At 35.4% G+C, this 16,906-nt stretch overlaps 1 protein-coding gene across 7 annotated transcripts in view; it reads left to right on the top strand.

Annotated features, from left to right (window-relative positions):
* Nucleotides 1-16,906, top strand: part of LOC106989609 (piezo-type mechanosensitive ion channel component 2) — a 462,833-nt gene that overhangs the window by 145,520 nt on the left and 300,407 nt on the right. For all 7 annotated transcript variants that reach the window (XR_008291831.1, XM_053206463.1, XM_053206461.1 and 4 more), the window contains exon 3: nucleotides 16,486-16,611. Coding sequence is in view for 6 of the 7 variants with exons in the window: in XM_053206463.1 (XP_053062438.1) it covers nucleotides 16,486-16,611 (126 nt within the window). In the remaining variant the exon portion in view is untranslated. The remainder of the gene's footprint in view (nucleotides 1-16,485; nucleotides 16,612-16,906) is intronic.

Below are 16,906 nucleotides of genomic sequence, written 5' to 3'. Positions count from 1 at the left end.
TTCATGTATACTCAACCTACAAGCTTGATGACTTAGTTCATTTTGAAGTCCTAGCACACTCTTTTCCAGCTAATAGGTATCGATAGTTAACCTCATTTTGAATTGAAGAGAAAAACCTTGGTTTTATGTTATTGACTTGCTTTTCGTTTTTTCTACCTGGCGCATAAAGTTGTGGGAAATCCTTTAAATATAAATACTTGCTTTCCGAGGTATTTTTTTTCTGTAAATGCCGTTTACATTGGCGACATGGTTAATTCCACTGGGGTCTTTCTAATTAAGTTGCAAATAAATAATGAACATATCTTGGGTGCTTAAAAATTTGAAATATATATAGAACTCTTCAAACTCTGTTTTTATGCAGAACTTGAATTCACTTAATTAACTTATCTGTAAAGCTGTATCAGTGAAACTTCTTGCTGTTTCATTTTCACCAAAAAGCGAATGACCACAAGGCTCAGAGCTCTCTTGTAGGAATTGTTAAGTTTATGGAATGCCTTACTTCTTAAATGGAAAATTGCAAAATTAGCTTATAAATATCGGCATAATCATGAAAACCGTGGATCTTTCACATTTGTATGTCACACTTTGAATACATTGAAAGCTAGAGAATTGGAAATGTTGGCTAAGGCAATAACCTCTGAATTACTTTTATAAGTGTAACAAATTATCATATTTATGTTTAGATTTATACCTAAGTTACCTTTATACCTGTCTTTAAATCCCAGTTCCTGGGGGTACCTGGATGGCTCAGTCAGTTTAGCATCTGACTTCTGCTCAGGTCATGATCTCATGGTTTGTGAGTTCGAGCCCTGCATCAGGCTCTGTGCTGACAGCTCAGAGCCTGGAGCCTGCTTTGGATTCTGTGTCTCCCTCTCTCTTTGCCCCTCCCACACTCATTCTCCCTCTCTCTCTCTCTCTCTCTCTTTCTCTTCCTCCCTCCCTCCCCCCCCCCTCAAAAATAAATAAACACCAGAAAAAGTAAAAAATAAATCCTAGTTCCTGGATAAAATCCATAAATAATAATAGTCTTTTTTTTAGCTCTATTTGAGGAAATATATGAGAAATAAACAGAATCTATGAGAAAAAAAAAAGCTTTAAGTTAAAATTTTTGAAAAAAAATCTCTATGTTTTCTCCTTGTTATTTATGTCTTCTGATAGCACTGAATTTTTTCTGCCTTAGCATTCTAATAATTAGAGAAATATAGTATATAAATACACAGTTTGGTACTCTGTAATTCTGGCCATAAATTGTTCATTTTGTGAATCTGCTTTTTGGGTACTTCTGTAAATCATCTTGAAGTTAGCATATATATTTTTAATCCTTTTAATATATGCCCCATTTTCTTGTGTTTTTAATTATGAGTGATTATTTATTAGGTGACATATCTTTGGATATTTCATATTTCTTGTATAAATAAGAGTGACTATTCAAAACACATGGGCAACATAATACCCCCAATTATTTCTGTTCACACGAAATATTTCCAAAACCACAAAAAAACCCAGGGATCATTTCTAGAAATGCCATGACTTAATTGGAGCATGGTTATAATCAAGAGGGGTGTGTGTGTGTGTGTGTGTGTGTGTGTGTGTGCGCGCGCGCACACACGTGTGTGAAACAAATACCTTTTTATCCATTTTTTATCCATTATGTCATCCTTCAGATGACAGATACTCTTCGATGTATTTTTGTTTTTGTTTTTCATTTGAAAATGTCTGTGTTTTGCCTTCATTCCAGAAGGATATTTTCACAAGGTAGAGAATTCTGGGTTCGTAGTCTTTCCTTTCGTACGTTTAAAGGTACTGCTCCACACTGTGTTCTGGTCTTCATGGTTTGTGGTGACAAATATGTAGTAATTCAAATAGTTGTCTCCCTGTATGTACTGTGACATTTTTCTCTTGCTGCTTGCTGTATTTCTTTACCTCTCACTTCCGGCATGTTGGTTATCATGTGGCAGGGAGTGGTTTCCTTGAGTTCATCCTCTTTAGGGTTTACTAAGCCTATTTAATGTGTAAATTATGTCTGTACCAAAGTTGGGGAAGTTTTAGCTATTATCCTTTTTTTTTTTTTTTTTCTGCACCAATCTCTTTCTCTCTTCCTTTGATAACTCTAAGGACACAAATGACACAAGTGATAAGGCTTTTGAACTTCAGGTCCCTGAGGGCCTGTTAATTTTTTTAATCTTTTGCTCTCTGTTACTCATCTTGCATAATTTCTATTAATCTTTTTAAGTTGACTGACTCACTCCTTTGTTATCTGTCTTCTACTATTAAGCCCATCCAGAGAGTTTTAAATTTCAGATACTGTATATTTTCAGTTCTAAAATTTTATTTATTTATTCTCTGCTGACAACTTTGATATTTCCATACATTCAAGATTGTTTACCTTTACCTTGTGGAATGTGGTTATAATGGATGTTTTAAAATAATTTTTTAATAATTTCAACATCTGGGTAATTTTAAAGTTGACCTTATTATCTTTTCTCTTGACAATTGGTCAGATTTTCCTGATGTTTTGTATGTCAAGTAATCTGAGATTGTATCCTGGTCACTTTGAATATTATGTTATGAGACATCAGGGTCATGTTAAAATTTTCAGACAACTGTCGATTTGTTCTTATTCGTGTCTGTGTTTTAGCAAGCAGTTAGTCTCTTTGGTTTTACGTCACAAGTTTATCTCACGTTCTATGGGTGGTGGTACCAATATCAAAATCTTTGCTTTTCTTTTTGGTTCTTCCCTGCATATGCAGCACTCAGAGATTAGTCTGGTACTTGAGTAGTTCGTTGCATCATAGTTCAGTTCTTAAAGGTCTTGTGGGTCCATTCCACGCATGTGTAATTTGGGCATGCGAACAAGACTTGTGCTGATTTGTAACAGAATTAGAGGATCCCCTTCTGGCTTTCTTCTCACCAGTATCTCCTCTTTAATCTTTACCTCGTGGGGGCAGGAGGTGGGAGTCTTTAGAGGTCTTCAGGGCAGTAACAGCAGTGAAGCTTTGCAACTGGAACAGTCTTTGGTGCAGGATTAGAGGGAAAAAAACAGTTTTGAAAGAGTCTATGTTTGATGGTATTAGATGTAATTATTATTCTGCATTTTATTTAGATAAAGGAATAATAATCTCCTGTTCAGTTCATTCAAAAGAGTATATATACACGGTACATGCACACACAATAAATGAAAACCAGAAGTTTGAATAAAAAATGTTTTGAGGGGCACCTGGGTGGATCCGACTCTTGATCTCAGCTTGGGTCTTGGTCTCGGGGTTGTGAGTTTGGGCCCTGAATTAGCATCTGTGCTTGGTATGGAATCTACTTAAGAAAAATAATAAGGGTGCCTGGGTGACTCAGTCAGTTAAGCACCCAACATTGGCTCAGGTCAGATTTCATGGTTCGTGGGTTTGAGCCTTGCATTGGGCTCCATGCTGACAGTGTGGAGCCTGCTTGGGATTCTCTCTCTCCCTCTATCTCTCTCTGCCCCTTTCCACTTGTCCTTTTTTTCTCTCTCAAAATAAATAAACTCAAAAAAATTTTTAAAAATGGTAAATCTTTTGAAACCGAAAGAAGACGTCAGCAAAAATGGCAGAGAAGGTAGCTTTCCCTACACAGCATGAGGTAAAATTCAAGAAAAAAAATAGAATAATTTTTTCAGAACCGTAGAAAACAGTGAAAGATTTACAATGGCCAAAGAAATGTTGAATCAAGAAAAAGGTAACTTAACAGCAGGATAATTTTTTAGCATTTTTATTTGCCTTTGCTTGCTGCCCAGCCCCAGCATGTTGGCAGTCCCGAAGACAGCTGCCAACATTACCAATGTGGGATCCTGGTCCCTGGTTCCAGAGGGAAGAGAGAAGACCTATTCTCAAAGACTTGTTTTCGTGTGTTCTAATATGTCTGGGGCTGCCTGAAAGTCACTTGACTTGTTTCACCCAATTCAGAAGTTGCTTAAAGCAGAAAAGACCAGCCATTCCTCAGAAACCTTGTGAGGCAAATGAACAACTCACAGCTGCCTGTTTCAGAAGGTTACAGCCGAGGCAAGCAATAGGGTGCTGAAAGCCTGGGAGTAAAAGCTGAGAAGTAAAATTCCCAAATTTCTTTGGGAATTTTTGGCATCCAAAAGTGCCCATGTATACTGGGGAATATAGAAAGTTATATGCATGCTAAGGGCAGGATGCATACTCTGAAAAGACCCGAGAAGACCCCAAGCTTTCACTTCTGTAAGATCTCTAGTCTCAGCGCAAGTAGGAAGTGAAGGTTAAGGCAGAATTGTAAGCAGCCTCCTCCCTCTCTCCCACTCTTTCTCTCACCATCCACGGTCCCTGATATTTAAAAACACTTCTGTGTAAACACTAGTGAAAGACAACACAGAGGAATGGACCACACATAGAAATGGATATGTATTTCATGAAAATTAGTTTAGAAAAGTAACTAGGTGCACCTTGCTGGCTTAGTCAGTAGAACATGTGACTCTTGATCTCGTGGTTGTGAGTTTGAGCCACACATTGGGTATAACGATGACTTGAAAAATATAGAACCTTAAAAAAAAGAAAGAAAAGTAACTAAACATACAGCTATAACTGTAATCAACAAAAATAAATTCTGAGGGGGAAGAATCTGGTTTCCAGGATTATCACATGGTAATATTCAAAATATCTAATTTTCAGGATAAAAGTATGAAGCATTAAAAGAAACAAGAAAACATGACCTGTTCACAGCAGAAATCAACAGAAAATTTCCCTGAGGCAACAGACCTTGAACTTACTAGACATTTTATGTTGCCTATGTTGTATGTGTTCCAAGAGGTAAATGAAGTCATGAAAAAAGAACTAAGGGAAATGCAGATAATTTCTAATCAAATTAGAGGAAATAAATAGAGAGATGGGAATTATAGAAGGTAACGAAACAGAAATTCTGAAACTGAAAAGTATAATAGCTAAAAAGAAAAATAAGTTTCAAAGTGCAAAATAAGTTTCAAAGTGCAGATCTGAGCAGGCAGAATAAAGAATTAATGAACTTGAAGATTGGTCAGTTTAAATTATCCAGTCTAAGAGCAGATTTAAGAAATAAAGAAAAATGAACAGAGTCTAGGAGAATTCTTTTTAATTTTTTTTAAAGTTTATGTATTTAGAGAGAGGAAGAGGAAGAGAAAGAGATAGAGTGTGCAAGTGAGCGTGAGTGGGGTAGGGGTAGAGAGAGAGGGAGAGAGAATTCTAAGCAGGCTCCATGCTGTCAGTGCAGAGCCCGACACAGGGGGCTGAAACTCACGAACTGTGAAATCATGACCTGAGCCAAGATCAAGAATTGGACACTTAACAGACTGAGCTACCCAGGTGCCCCTAAGAGAATTATTAGCCACTGTCAAGCATATCAACACACACATAATGGGAGTCCCAGGGAGAGAGGAGAGAATGAATGGGCCAGAAAGAATATTTGAAGAATATCAAAACATGACAAGTTTGAAAAAACACATGAAACTACACATTTGAAAAGTCAATAACTTCCAAGAGGAGAAAACTGAATCCCATCATAATCACATTGTCAAAGCCAAAGGCAAGGAGAAAATCTTGAAAACAGGGAGAAAGAAATGACTCACCACAATCAGGGAAACTTCAATTAGATTAAGAGCAGATTTTCATGCGAAACCATAGAAGCCAGAAATGTGATACTTTGAAAGTGCTGAAAGGAAAACAAAAAGAAAACAAAAAGAAAAGATAACTGTTAACCAAGAATCTTCTATCATGCAAATTTATCCTTTAGAAACAAAGGAGAAGACAAAAATCCCAGATAAACAAAGACTAATGTGTCACTCATAGGTCTGTCCTAGAAGAAATGCTGAAGAGAATCCTTCAGGCTGAAATGAAAAAAAACATTAGACAGTAACTCAAAGACATTCAAAGAAAGGAAAAACTCCAATAAAGATACTGTGTAAACATAAAACACAGTATTGCTGTATCTTTGGTTCACTACTTCTCTCTTAATTTCCTATATGATTTAAAAGACAAGTGCATAAAGCAATAAGTATAAATATATGCTAATAGGTACACAATGTATAAAGAAGTAAATTGTGACACCAACATAAAGAAAGGATGAAGCTGTATGGAAGCAGAGATTTTGTATAATATTATATATATGTGTGTATATATATATATATATATATATATACACACACACATATATTTTTTAATTTATTTTTGAGAGAGAGAGAGTGCAAGTCAGGGAGGGGCAGAGAGAGTGAGACGCAGAATCAGAAGCTGGCTCCAGGCTCTGAGTTGTCAGCACAGAGCCTGACTCGGGGCTCGAACTCACTGAATTCATGAACCATGAGATCATGACCTGAGCTGAAGTCAGATGCTTAACCAACTGAGCCACCCAGGCACCACAAGATTTTGTATAACATTGATGCTAAGTTGGTAACCAGCTCAAACTGGATTGTTATAAATTTAGGATATCAACTGCGATCCCTATGGTAATGAATAGGAAAATGTCTAAAAAATATACACACAAAAGAAAATGAGCAGGCAGTCAAAATGGTACCCTACAAAAATCAATTAAACACAAAAGAAGGAAGTAATAGAGGAAGTGAGGAACAAAAAGGATATAAGACAGACAGAAAAAAATAGCAAAGAGACAGAAGTATATCTTTGGTAATCATTTTTTTAAATTTTTTTTAACGTTTATTTATTTTTGGGACAGACAGAGACAGAGCATGAACGGGGGAGGGTCAGAGAGAGGGAGACACAGACTCTGAAACAGACTCCAGGCTCTGAGCTGTCAGCACAGAGCCTGACGTGGGGCTCGAACCCACGGACCGCGAGATCATGACCTGAGCCGAAGTCGGCCGCTTAACCGACTGAGCCACCCAGGCGCCCCGGTAATCATTTTTATATAAGTGGTAATCATTTTTATATAAACTCTCCAGTGAAAGGCAAAGATGGTAAAATGGATAATGAAACATGATTCAATTGTGTGTTGTCTTCAGGAAACTCACTTAAAGTCCAAATACAAAGTTGGTTAAAAGTGAAGAAGATGGAAAAAGGTATTCAATGCAAATAATAACCGAAGAAGTGCAGAAATGGCTACGTTAATATTATACAAAACATACTTTACATAAAAAAAACTGTTACAAAGGAAGCATTCTATATCAATAAAAGATCAATTCATCAAAAACATATGACAATTGGGGCGCCTGAGTGGTTCAGTTGGTTGAATGTCTGACTTGGCTCAGGTCATGATCTCATGGTTTGTGAGTTTTAGCCTTGAGTCAGGCTCTCTGCTGTCGGCGTGGAACATGCTTCAGATACTCTGTCCCCCTCTCTCTCTACCCCTCCCCTGCATGCTCTCTCTCTCCTAAAAATAAATAAAACATTTAAGATATGACAATTATAAACATGTACTCACCAAACAACAGAGCCCCAAATATGGGAATCAAACCTTGACATTTTTGAAAGGATAAATAGACAAGTCTACAGTTGTAATTGAATATTTCAGTAGATCACTTTCAATACTGGAAAGAACACCTAGGTGGAAGATCAATAAAGAAAAAGAGGACTTGGACAATACTATAAACCAATTCTATATATACAGAGAGAGAGAGAGAGAGAGAGAGAGAGAGAGAGAGAGAGAGAGAGATCACTGCCCTGAGGAGTAAGAGAACACATAATTTTCACAAGTTTACATGACATAGTTCCAGGAGAGACCATATGTTGGGCCATAAAAGAATACTCAAGAAAGTTTTAAAGATTGAATCATATAAAGCATCTTCTCAAACTACAAGGGAATAAAGCTAGAAATTAATAACAGAAGGAAAAGTGGAAAATTCACAGATACATGGAAATTAAATAATGTGTTCTTAAAAACCAGTGGGTCAAAGAGATAATTACAAGGGAAATTAGAGAATCCTTACAGACAAAAGAAACAGAAGCACAATATACCAAAATTTATTGAATGCAATTAATTGAGAATTTGTTGAATCAACAAAAGTTGGTTCTTTGAAAAGATCAACAGAATTGTCAAACCTTTAGCTAAATTCACAAATCTAAAGTGAGACAAGATGTAAATGATAGAATCAGAAATGAAAGTGGAGACAATACTACCAACCTTACAGAATTAAAATAATTATATGTGGGGTGCCTGGGTGGCTCAGTCAGTTGGGTATCCAACTTCAGCTCAGGTTTGTGAGTTCAAGCCCCACGTCAGACTCTGCTAACAGCTTGGAGCCTGGAGCCTGCTTTGGATTTTGTGTCTCCCTCTCTCTCTGCCCCTTTCCTGTTCACACGCTGTCTCTGTCTGTCTCAAAAAAAAATAAATGTTAGGTGCACCTGGGTGGCTCAGTCGGTTAAGCGTCCGACTTCAGCCCGGGTCACGATCTCACGGTCCGTGAGTTCGAGCCCCGCGTCGGGCTCTGCGCTGATGGCTCAGAGCCTGGAGCCTACTTCCGATTCTGTCTCCCTCTCTCTCTGCCCCTCCCCCGTTCGTGCTCTGTCTCTCTCTGTCTCAAAAATAAATAAACGTTAAAAAAAAATAAATAAATGTTAAAAAACATTTAAAAAATAATTATATGTGAGTTCTATGAACAAAGACACCCCAACAAATTAGATAACCTAATTGAAATGGTGAATTTTCTAGAAACATAAATATTACCAAAATTGACACAAAAAGGAAACAGAGAATGTAGAGAGACTTATAAAAGTAAAGAATTGAATCAGTAATCAAAAACCTGTCAGCAAAGTCTTGTACCAGATAGCTTCTCTGATAAATTCTCCCAAATATCTAAAGAAAAATTAACACCAATACTTCTCAGTCTTTTCCAAAAACTAGAATAGAATAGGAGGGAATATTTCCTAACTCATTCTGTGGTACCCGTGTTACCAAGTAACAAAGCCAGAGACAACACAAAAGGGGAAAAAAAACAACAAAACTGCAATCGAGTATCCTTTATGAATATAGATGTAGAAGTCTTCAGTGAAATACAAGCAAAAATAGCACTTTGAAAGGATTATACGTTGTGACTAAGTGGAGTTTATTTTATCATGCAAAGATGGTTCAACATAAGAAAGTCAATCAGTGTAACACACAACATGAATAGGACAAAAGGGGAAAAAATGACAATCATTTCGATTGACCCATATTTGGCCATTAAAGAAGTAAGTTAAAATGAGGCCATTAGAGTGAGCCCTAATCTAGTCTGTCTGGTGTTATAGAAGGGGGATGTTTGGACCCATAGAGATACCACGCACGGATACATGTACACAGAGAAAAGACCATGTGAGGGCTTAATGGGAAGGCATCCACCCGAGGGCAAGTGAAGTAGAGAGGCCTCAGAAGAAGCCAGAAATTGCTGACATCTTGATCTTGGATGTCTTGCCTCCAGAACTGTGAGAAAATAAATTTCCGTTGGTTAAGCCACCCAGTTATGGTACTTTGTTCTGACAACCTTAGCAAATGAATACGTCCATCTACTTTTACAGTTGTCAGTCAACATTGTACAGCAAGTTCTGGCTGAGAAGTTGGGTGAAAAAAAGTAAAAGACTACCAAAGTAGAAAAGAAAAAGTAAAACTGTTCTTATTTGCAGATAGCATGTTCCTACATATAGAAAATTTCAAAGAATCTACAAAAATACTACCAGAGTTAATAAAGAAATTCGGCTAAGTTTCAGGATGCAAGATCAACACACACACACACAGACACAGACACGTACACGCACAAAAGATCAATACACAAAAATCAGTTTTGTTTCTGTCCATGGGAAATGAACAATCTGTAGAAAAATTAAGAAAACAATTCTGTTTACATTAACAAATCAAATAATAAAATACCTACAGATAAACTTAACCAGGTGAACGACTTGTACACTGAAAATGTCAAACATGCTGACACAAATTAAAGAAGATTGAAATAAAGGGAAAGATATCTTGTACTTATGGGTTAGAAGATTTAATATTCTTAAGAATGTCATTATTACCCCAAACAAGCTGTAGATAATGTGCGAATCCAATGAAAATTCCAATGGCCTTTATTTGCAGAAATAAAAAAAGCTAATCTTCAAGTTCATATGGAATTGCAAGGGGTCCCAAATAGCCAAAACGGTTGAAAAAAAGAAGAATCAAGTTTCAGCACTCATACTTCTACTTCCTAATTTTAATAGATTTTAATACTCCAAAGCTACAGTAATCAAAACAATATGGAATTTCTATAAGGATAAAAGTGTAAGCCAATAAAATAGAATTGAGTGTTCTCCATAGAAAATGTGCAAATGGCCAACAGGTACATGAAAGGATGCTCAACATCATTAGTCATTAGGGAAATGGAAATCAAAACCACAATGTGATACCATTTGACATCCACTAGAATGACTCATTATTATAGTAAATAATAATTAAAAAAATCAGAAAATACCAAGTGCTGACAGAGATACGGAGAACTTGAAAATCTTGTGCATGGTTTGCAGGAATGTAATATGTGGGAATAGCTTGGCTGCTCCTCGAAAAGCTAAATATATAATTACCATATGATCATATGCAATTCATTTCCTAAGTATGTACATAAAATAAGTGGAAAAAGTACTCTAACATAAATACATGTACATACATGTCCACACCAGCACTGTTCACAGTAGTCAAAAGGTAGATACAACCTAAATACCCATCAACAGGTGAATAAATGAAGAAATGTTCATACATACAAAGGAATAATACTCAGCCATAAAATGAGTGAAGTACACACACAACAACATGGATGAACCTTGAGAACATTATGCTAAGGGAAAAGAAGCCAGACGCCAAAGGCCACGTATTGTATGATAATATTTATATGGAATATCCATAGAGACAGAAAGCTGACTTGTGGTTTCCAGGGAGAAGGAAAAGCAGGAATTGAGAAAAAGTAACTGCTTCATGGATGCTTTTGGAGTGATGAAAATGTTTTGTAAAGTATATAGAAGCAATGGTTTCACAACACTGTGGATATACATATAGAATATATGTATATTCACAATGTGAACCAGGATTATCTTAAAATAGGGAGATAAAATCAATTGAATATCTCTCAGGTCTACGTTCAACAAACCCTTAGAAGGATTTCTCGGTAGCCCAAGAGAAGATCCCATCAAAACCTGCACAATATTTATCTTTGAGGCAAAACAGTGTCTTGGGAAATTGTTTATGTGTCCCACATATGCCATCTATATATCACAGGCAATATTTATATATTATATACATAATATATGTATAATATATAAATCAAGAAATGTTACTGTAAGGGAATACTTGATAAGTAAAACCCAGTTATTCATATCATATAAGTATACATTATTTGACTGATCTTGAGAAAATTTTATCTCTGTGTGTTAATCCTTAGTTGTCCCTAATGAAAGCAATAAAAACTACAGTAGAATTGAGAAGAAATCATAAGATTAATTCCCTTCCCTTCTGCTTCCTTTTATTTTAAGCTTTTCATTTTCCTAAAAGGCTAATAAAATTTAACTTCCTTAAGCTATGTTTTTAAGTAACTGACCACATGCCAAAAGTATATTATGTCAAAAGTTAGAGAAACCTGAAGAAAATGCATTTTAGAATGAAATGTACATTTTAGCTATATATATATTTTATGTTTATGACATTTTAAATCTTTATGCTTCATTTTTTTTGGGGGGGGGGAACTGTTCCGTATTTTCCCTGAGGGTATTTTATGGGCTCCTCTGCCTTAGGTCCACGCAAGCAGCATTCACTAATGCTTCCACGTCAACATTAGAAACACAGAAGTAAATACCCTGAGCTCAGAGCCTGGGGAGAGCCATCGCCCCAGCAACCATGGCAGTGAATGGGGGCGGTTAACACAGTTGCTGAAAAGAGTGAGTTAGGACATGTGTGTGGTTTCTCACTTTGCCTCAAAGATAAATATTGCCCAGGTTTTGATGGGATCTTCTCTTGGGCTACCGAGAAATCCCTCTTTCCTGTATGGGTTTGTTGAAAGTAGACCTGAGAGATATTCAACTAATGGTGTCTCCGTATTTTAAGGTAACCCTGGCTCATTCTTCTTTCCCAACATCAGATTAGTAATCAAGGCAGTGAGACTGTGGCAAGCAGTTTTTTAACCACTAAAGAAGGATTTTATGCTGAAATGAGATAATGTAACTTTTGGTTAGATCTTAAAGATGTGTGTGTGTGTGTGTGTGTGTGTGTGTGTGTGTGTAACACAAGTATACTTAAATATAAAATTATATGCACTATATTATATATATAGCTTATGTATTTATCATTATGTAAATATAAAGATATAATTTATTTATACATACAAATTCATAAGTATACTACATACTTATCAGGTATATATTCGTCATATAAATAAATTTTATTTGTACATAAAACTTTATAGTTTCAAAGGCCTGGGGGTCCATCTAATCAGTTCCCCAGAGTTGCATGACCAGAGGCAGGCCAAGGACCAGAATGTAGACCATCCAGTCTGGCACCTACCTAGTCCTCTCCAGAGCAGAGTTGCAGAAGTGTACTCTTTAATTCACAGAACAGTTTTATTTTAGGATTATTCAGAGAGCATCTCTCATACCCCATTCTCATTCCTATTTCCTGCCTCCCCATAGGAAACTCCTTAAATGTGTTTTAGACATATATTAACTATACATAAACACATTTGTGTTAAACATATATGTTATTTTTCCAGATCTGTGTTCTTGGTTAATCTGAATTATTTTGTGGTCTGTGTCCTGCAAAATAATTGTCCCATTTTGTTTCTTATTATTTTTAACCCATTTTTTTTTAAGATCTACATAGGTGGTTCTACTTTCATGCACCTAATGGTTGCACATATTTCAAGATGCACATTCAGCACATTTTTACGTATTCATCTCTTGACTGGCAGAAAATTAGAGTATCTCCAAATCTCTGCTGCTACAGACAAGGATGATGAATGTCATGACTCAAGTCCCCATGTAGACCTGTTGCAAAAATTTCTCTGGACTTTATAACTCAGAATGTGGCTGCCAAGTCACAGACTGAGGCGTACTTACGTACTGACTTCCAGGAAGGCTGTACCAATTTCACGCTATTACTGTAATATTGTTTCCCCTCGGAAAAAAACTCAAACTCAATATTATGGAAATATATACATATATATACACATACATATATATACACACCTATGTATGTATATATACATATACATATATATACACACATATGTATGTATATATACATATACATATATATACACACATATGTATGTATATATACATATACATATATATACACATATATATGCTTATGTATTTATAAATATATAATTTATATATAAATTTATTTATAAGTAAATATATAATTATATATAAACATATATAATATATAAATTATATATTTACTTATGTTATATATAATTATATATTATATATGTTTATATATTTATTTATAAACATATTATATATGTTTATATATATATATAAATTTGAGAGAGAGCGAGCACGGGGGAGAGGGGCAGAGGCAGAGAGAGAGAATATCCCAATCAGGCTCCATGCTCATGCTCAGTGCAGAGCCTGACATGGAGCCCGATCTCCTGACACTGGGATCGTGACCTGTCGTGAAATGGAGTCAGAAGCTCAACCAATTGAGCCACCCAGGCACCCCAATATTATAGATTTCATAATTTTTGCTAATATGATGGGTGTAAGGGGTGCCTGGGTGGCTCAGTCGGTTGAGAGTCCAACTTCAGCTCAGGCCATATCTCACAGTTTGTGAGTTCAAGCCCCGCATCGGGCTCTGTGCTGACAGCTCAGAGCCTGGAGCCGACTTTGGATTCTGTGTCTCCCTCTCTCTCTGCCCCTCCCCTGCTCTCTCTCTCTCTCTCTCTCTCTCTCTCTCAAAAATAAATAAATTAAAAAAAAATTTTTTTTAAATGTGATGGGTGTAAAATGTTAACCCATTTTTGGTTTAACTCTAATGACTTAAATAATGTCTTTCCACTTTTAGTTTCTCTGTATAAATATATTGCCCTCTCAAGTTTTCCCTTGTAAGACCTATGTAGATGTTTTGTTCACTTCTCTCTTGGTTCAGTGGTCTTCTTGTTGATGTTCAGGCATTCTTTGTCTATTGAAATATTAATCTCAGTAATGTCATCTCTAATCTTAGATGCCCCAGCTAATCATCTGTCTGTGAATTCTATTTATAATGGTGTCTATTGAATTTTCTATTTTAATGTAGTCAAACTCATCTTTATTTATTTATTTATTTATTTATTTATTTACTTAATTTATTTATCTTTATTTATTTTTATAGCCTATATTTTGGGTCTTATGTTAGAGGCAATCTCCATGGAAATCCAAAGCACAGAGTTATTCTTCCATATTTTCATCTATTGACTTTAGAATGTTATCTTTCACATTTAGGTCTTTATTTACTGGAAGATCACCTTTATGACAGGGATTCAGTATTATTTTTATTATTTTTTTATTGAAGTCAATTTTTCACCTGCTAGATAGCCTATTCTTCTTCTCTTGGCTTGTGGGGTCAACTTTGACATTCATCAAGCTCATATAAGTAAATTAGTTTTTTTTTTTTCTGAATTCTATGTGGTATTCCATTTGACTTTTCTTCCTTTCTGTAAGGGAACTAAGTTTCTGTTTGTTTTGTTTTAACTTCCGGGTTTAGAGCATACCTTAATTGTCTGGTAGGACAAATAAACCTCACCCATTTTTTATCTCAAAATTTCAAAATTGGCCTGGCAATTCTGAGGTTTTTGTTCTTCCAAATACATTTTTAAATAAGTTTGTTGAGTTCTTCAAAAATTCTTTTCTTATATATTTTGGAATATGTTTGTTGATGGCCTGAAAGTTTCTCTCTCTTCTCAGACTGGTTTTCAAGACTATCAACTGATTGAATCAGCCCTGCCCAAATTATCAAGGATAATATACTTACTTAAAGTCAGTTGATTATGGACTTCAATCATATCTCTAAATTCATGACAACGTCTAGATTAGTGTTAGATTAAAAAACTGGAGACTATAGTCCAGCCAAATTGATACATTGGCAAAACCATTTACAATACAGTTTTGGTTGCTAATTTAGCTTGTATCTTGTTTTCTATTTGATTATTGTTAATATAAAGGAACTATATTGATTTTTATATGATGATCTAAATCATTTTCTGAATTCTTGTATTCTAATAGTTGGTCTGTGGCTTCACTTTGGCATTCTATATTGATTATATCATCTACAAATATTTTCATTTGCTCATATTGTCTGCAAATAATTGTAGTTATTACAATTCTTCATTCTTTTTCTTATCTTATAACGTTGGCCTATGCACCCAGTGATATGTTAAGTGGTGGCAAGGATAGCAAGTGTCCTTGATCATTCTCTGACATTAATGTATGTCTAAAATTCCACCACAAGTAGATTGCTTGTTTTAGCTGTGGTGTAATACCTTCATCATATTAAGGATATTTCCTTCTATTCCTAGTTTATTGAGTGTTACTTTCTTTTATCATAAATAGAATTTGACTTTATGAATGCTTCTTCTGCATCCATTTAGAAAATTATATCAGCCCACTGGTGTGTGACTTACACGTATGCATTTGTTAATGTTAAATACTTGTGTCTCTGTGATAAATAAATGCTAGCTCATTATTATTTTCTTAGTATAGTTGACACAAAATGTTTATTAGTTTCAGGTGTACAACATAGTGATTTAGTTTTTCTCTGTGTTCAAGTGTAGCTACCATCTGTCACCATGCAATGCTATAATATATACCATTGACTATATTCCTTATGCTGTACCTTTTATTCCCATGACTTATTTATTCCATAACTAGAAGTCTGTGTCTTTCACTCCCTTTGATCCATTTTGCCCGTCCCTCTACCCCTCTCCCTCGAAAGCCACGTTTGTTTTTGTATTACAGGTCTCTTTTAACCCCTAGCTTAATGTGATGTATTCTATTTTTACTCTGCTAATTCAGTTGGTTAGCAAATATCTTTTTTTAATAATTTGTGTCTATGTTCATAGGTAAAACTGGCTTCAAATTCCTTTTTATTTTCTAGCCTTGTTTTATTTTGAATTTAAAGTTACTCTAACTTTGTAAAATATTTTGGGCAACTTCCCTTCTTTTCCTATTTTCCGAAACTACTTTGATAAGATAGTTTTTTTTTTTCCTCTTTAACTTTGGCAGAGCTCTCTTATAATACTTTCTGGGCCAGGGGCTATTTGTGGTCCATTTTGTGGTAATTTGTCATATAATAAGTAGGAAAGCATCGTTCTTTCACATTGGATTTTTAATCAGTGTTAATTGTACAATTTTACAAAGGGAAGAAAATACCTTTAGCTTTAAACTAAGAATTAAGAGAGTAATTATTACACTTGACACACTTCTGGGTGTGTCTATATAATAGATTCGGCAGAAACAGAATCCACTTGGAATGCTGCAAAGGTCAGAGTGAGTGTGTTGCATCTGAAGCGCCCTCACCGTCTCTGTGTTTCTTACCTTCTAGGACATACGGGCCGGTTATTAAAGTCTCTGTGCTTCACCAGTCTTTCCTTCCTGTTGCTTCACATCATTTTCCACATCACGTTGGCCAGTCTGGAAGCTCAACATCGTATCGGACCTGGTTACAACTGTGAGTGTTATGGTGATTTTTTCTTCATATTATGTATGAATAAAGCTGTGTGCTGTAATGCTTATAGAAATCTGTACAACAATTACATCATGAAATCCACAATCATTTGTGGTCATTTGGCAATCCTGTATGAGAAATACATATAAGGAAACTGTCATGGAAAATTACAAGTAAATTACTTAATGAATGTTCAACAAAAATTAGGTATTTGGGCCCTATTTGTATGTAAGACATTATTACTGGGCTTAATCTAAAAAAAATCAAGATATATATACACACACACACACACACACAT

The sequence above is a fragment of the Acinonyx jubatus genome, chromosome D3 (genome assembly GCF_027475565.1).
Source record: "Acinonyx jubatus isolate Ajub_Pintada_27869175 chromosome D3, VMU_Ajub_asm_v1.0, whole genome shotgun sequence".
In the NCBI taxonomy this organism is placed as follows: Eukaryota; Metazoa; Chordata; class Mammalia; order Carnivora; family Felidae; genus Acinonyx; species Acinonyx jubatus.
The sequence above is the reverse complement of the archived record's forward strand: the minus strand, read 5'-3'. Positions and strand labels throughout refer to the sequence as shown.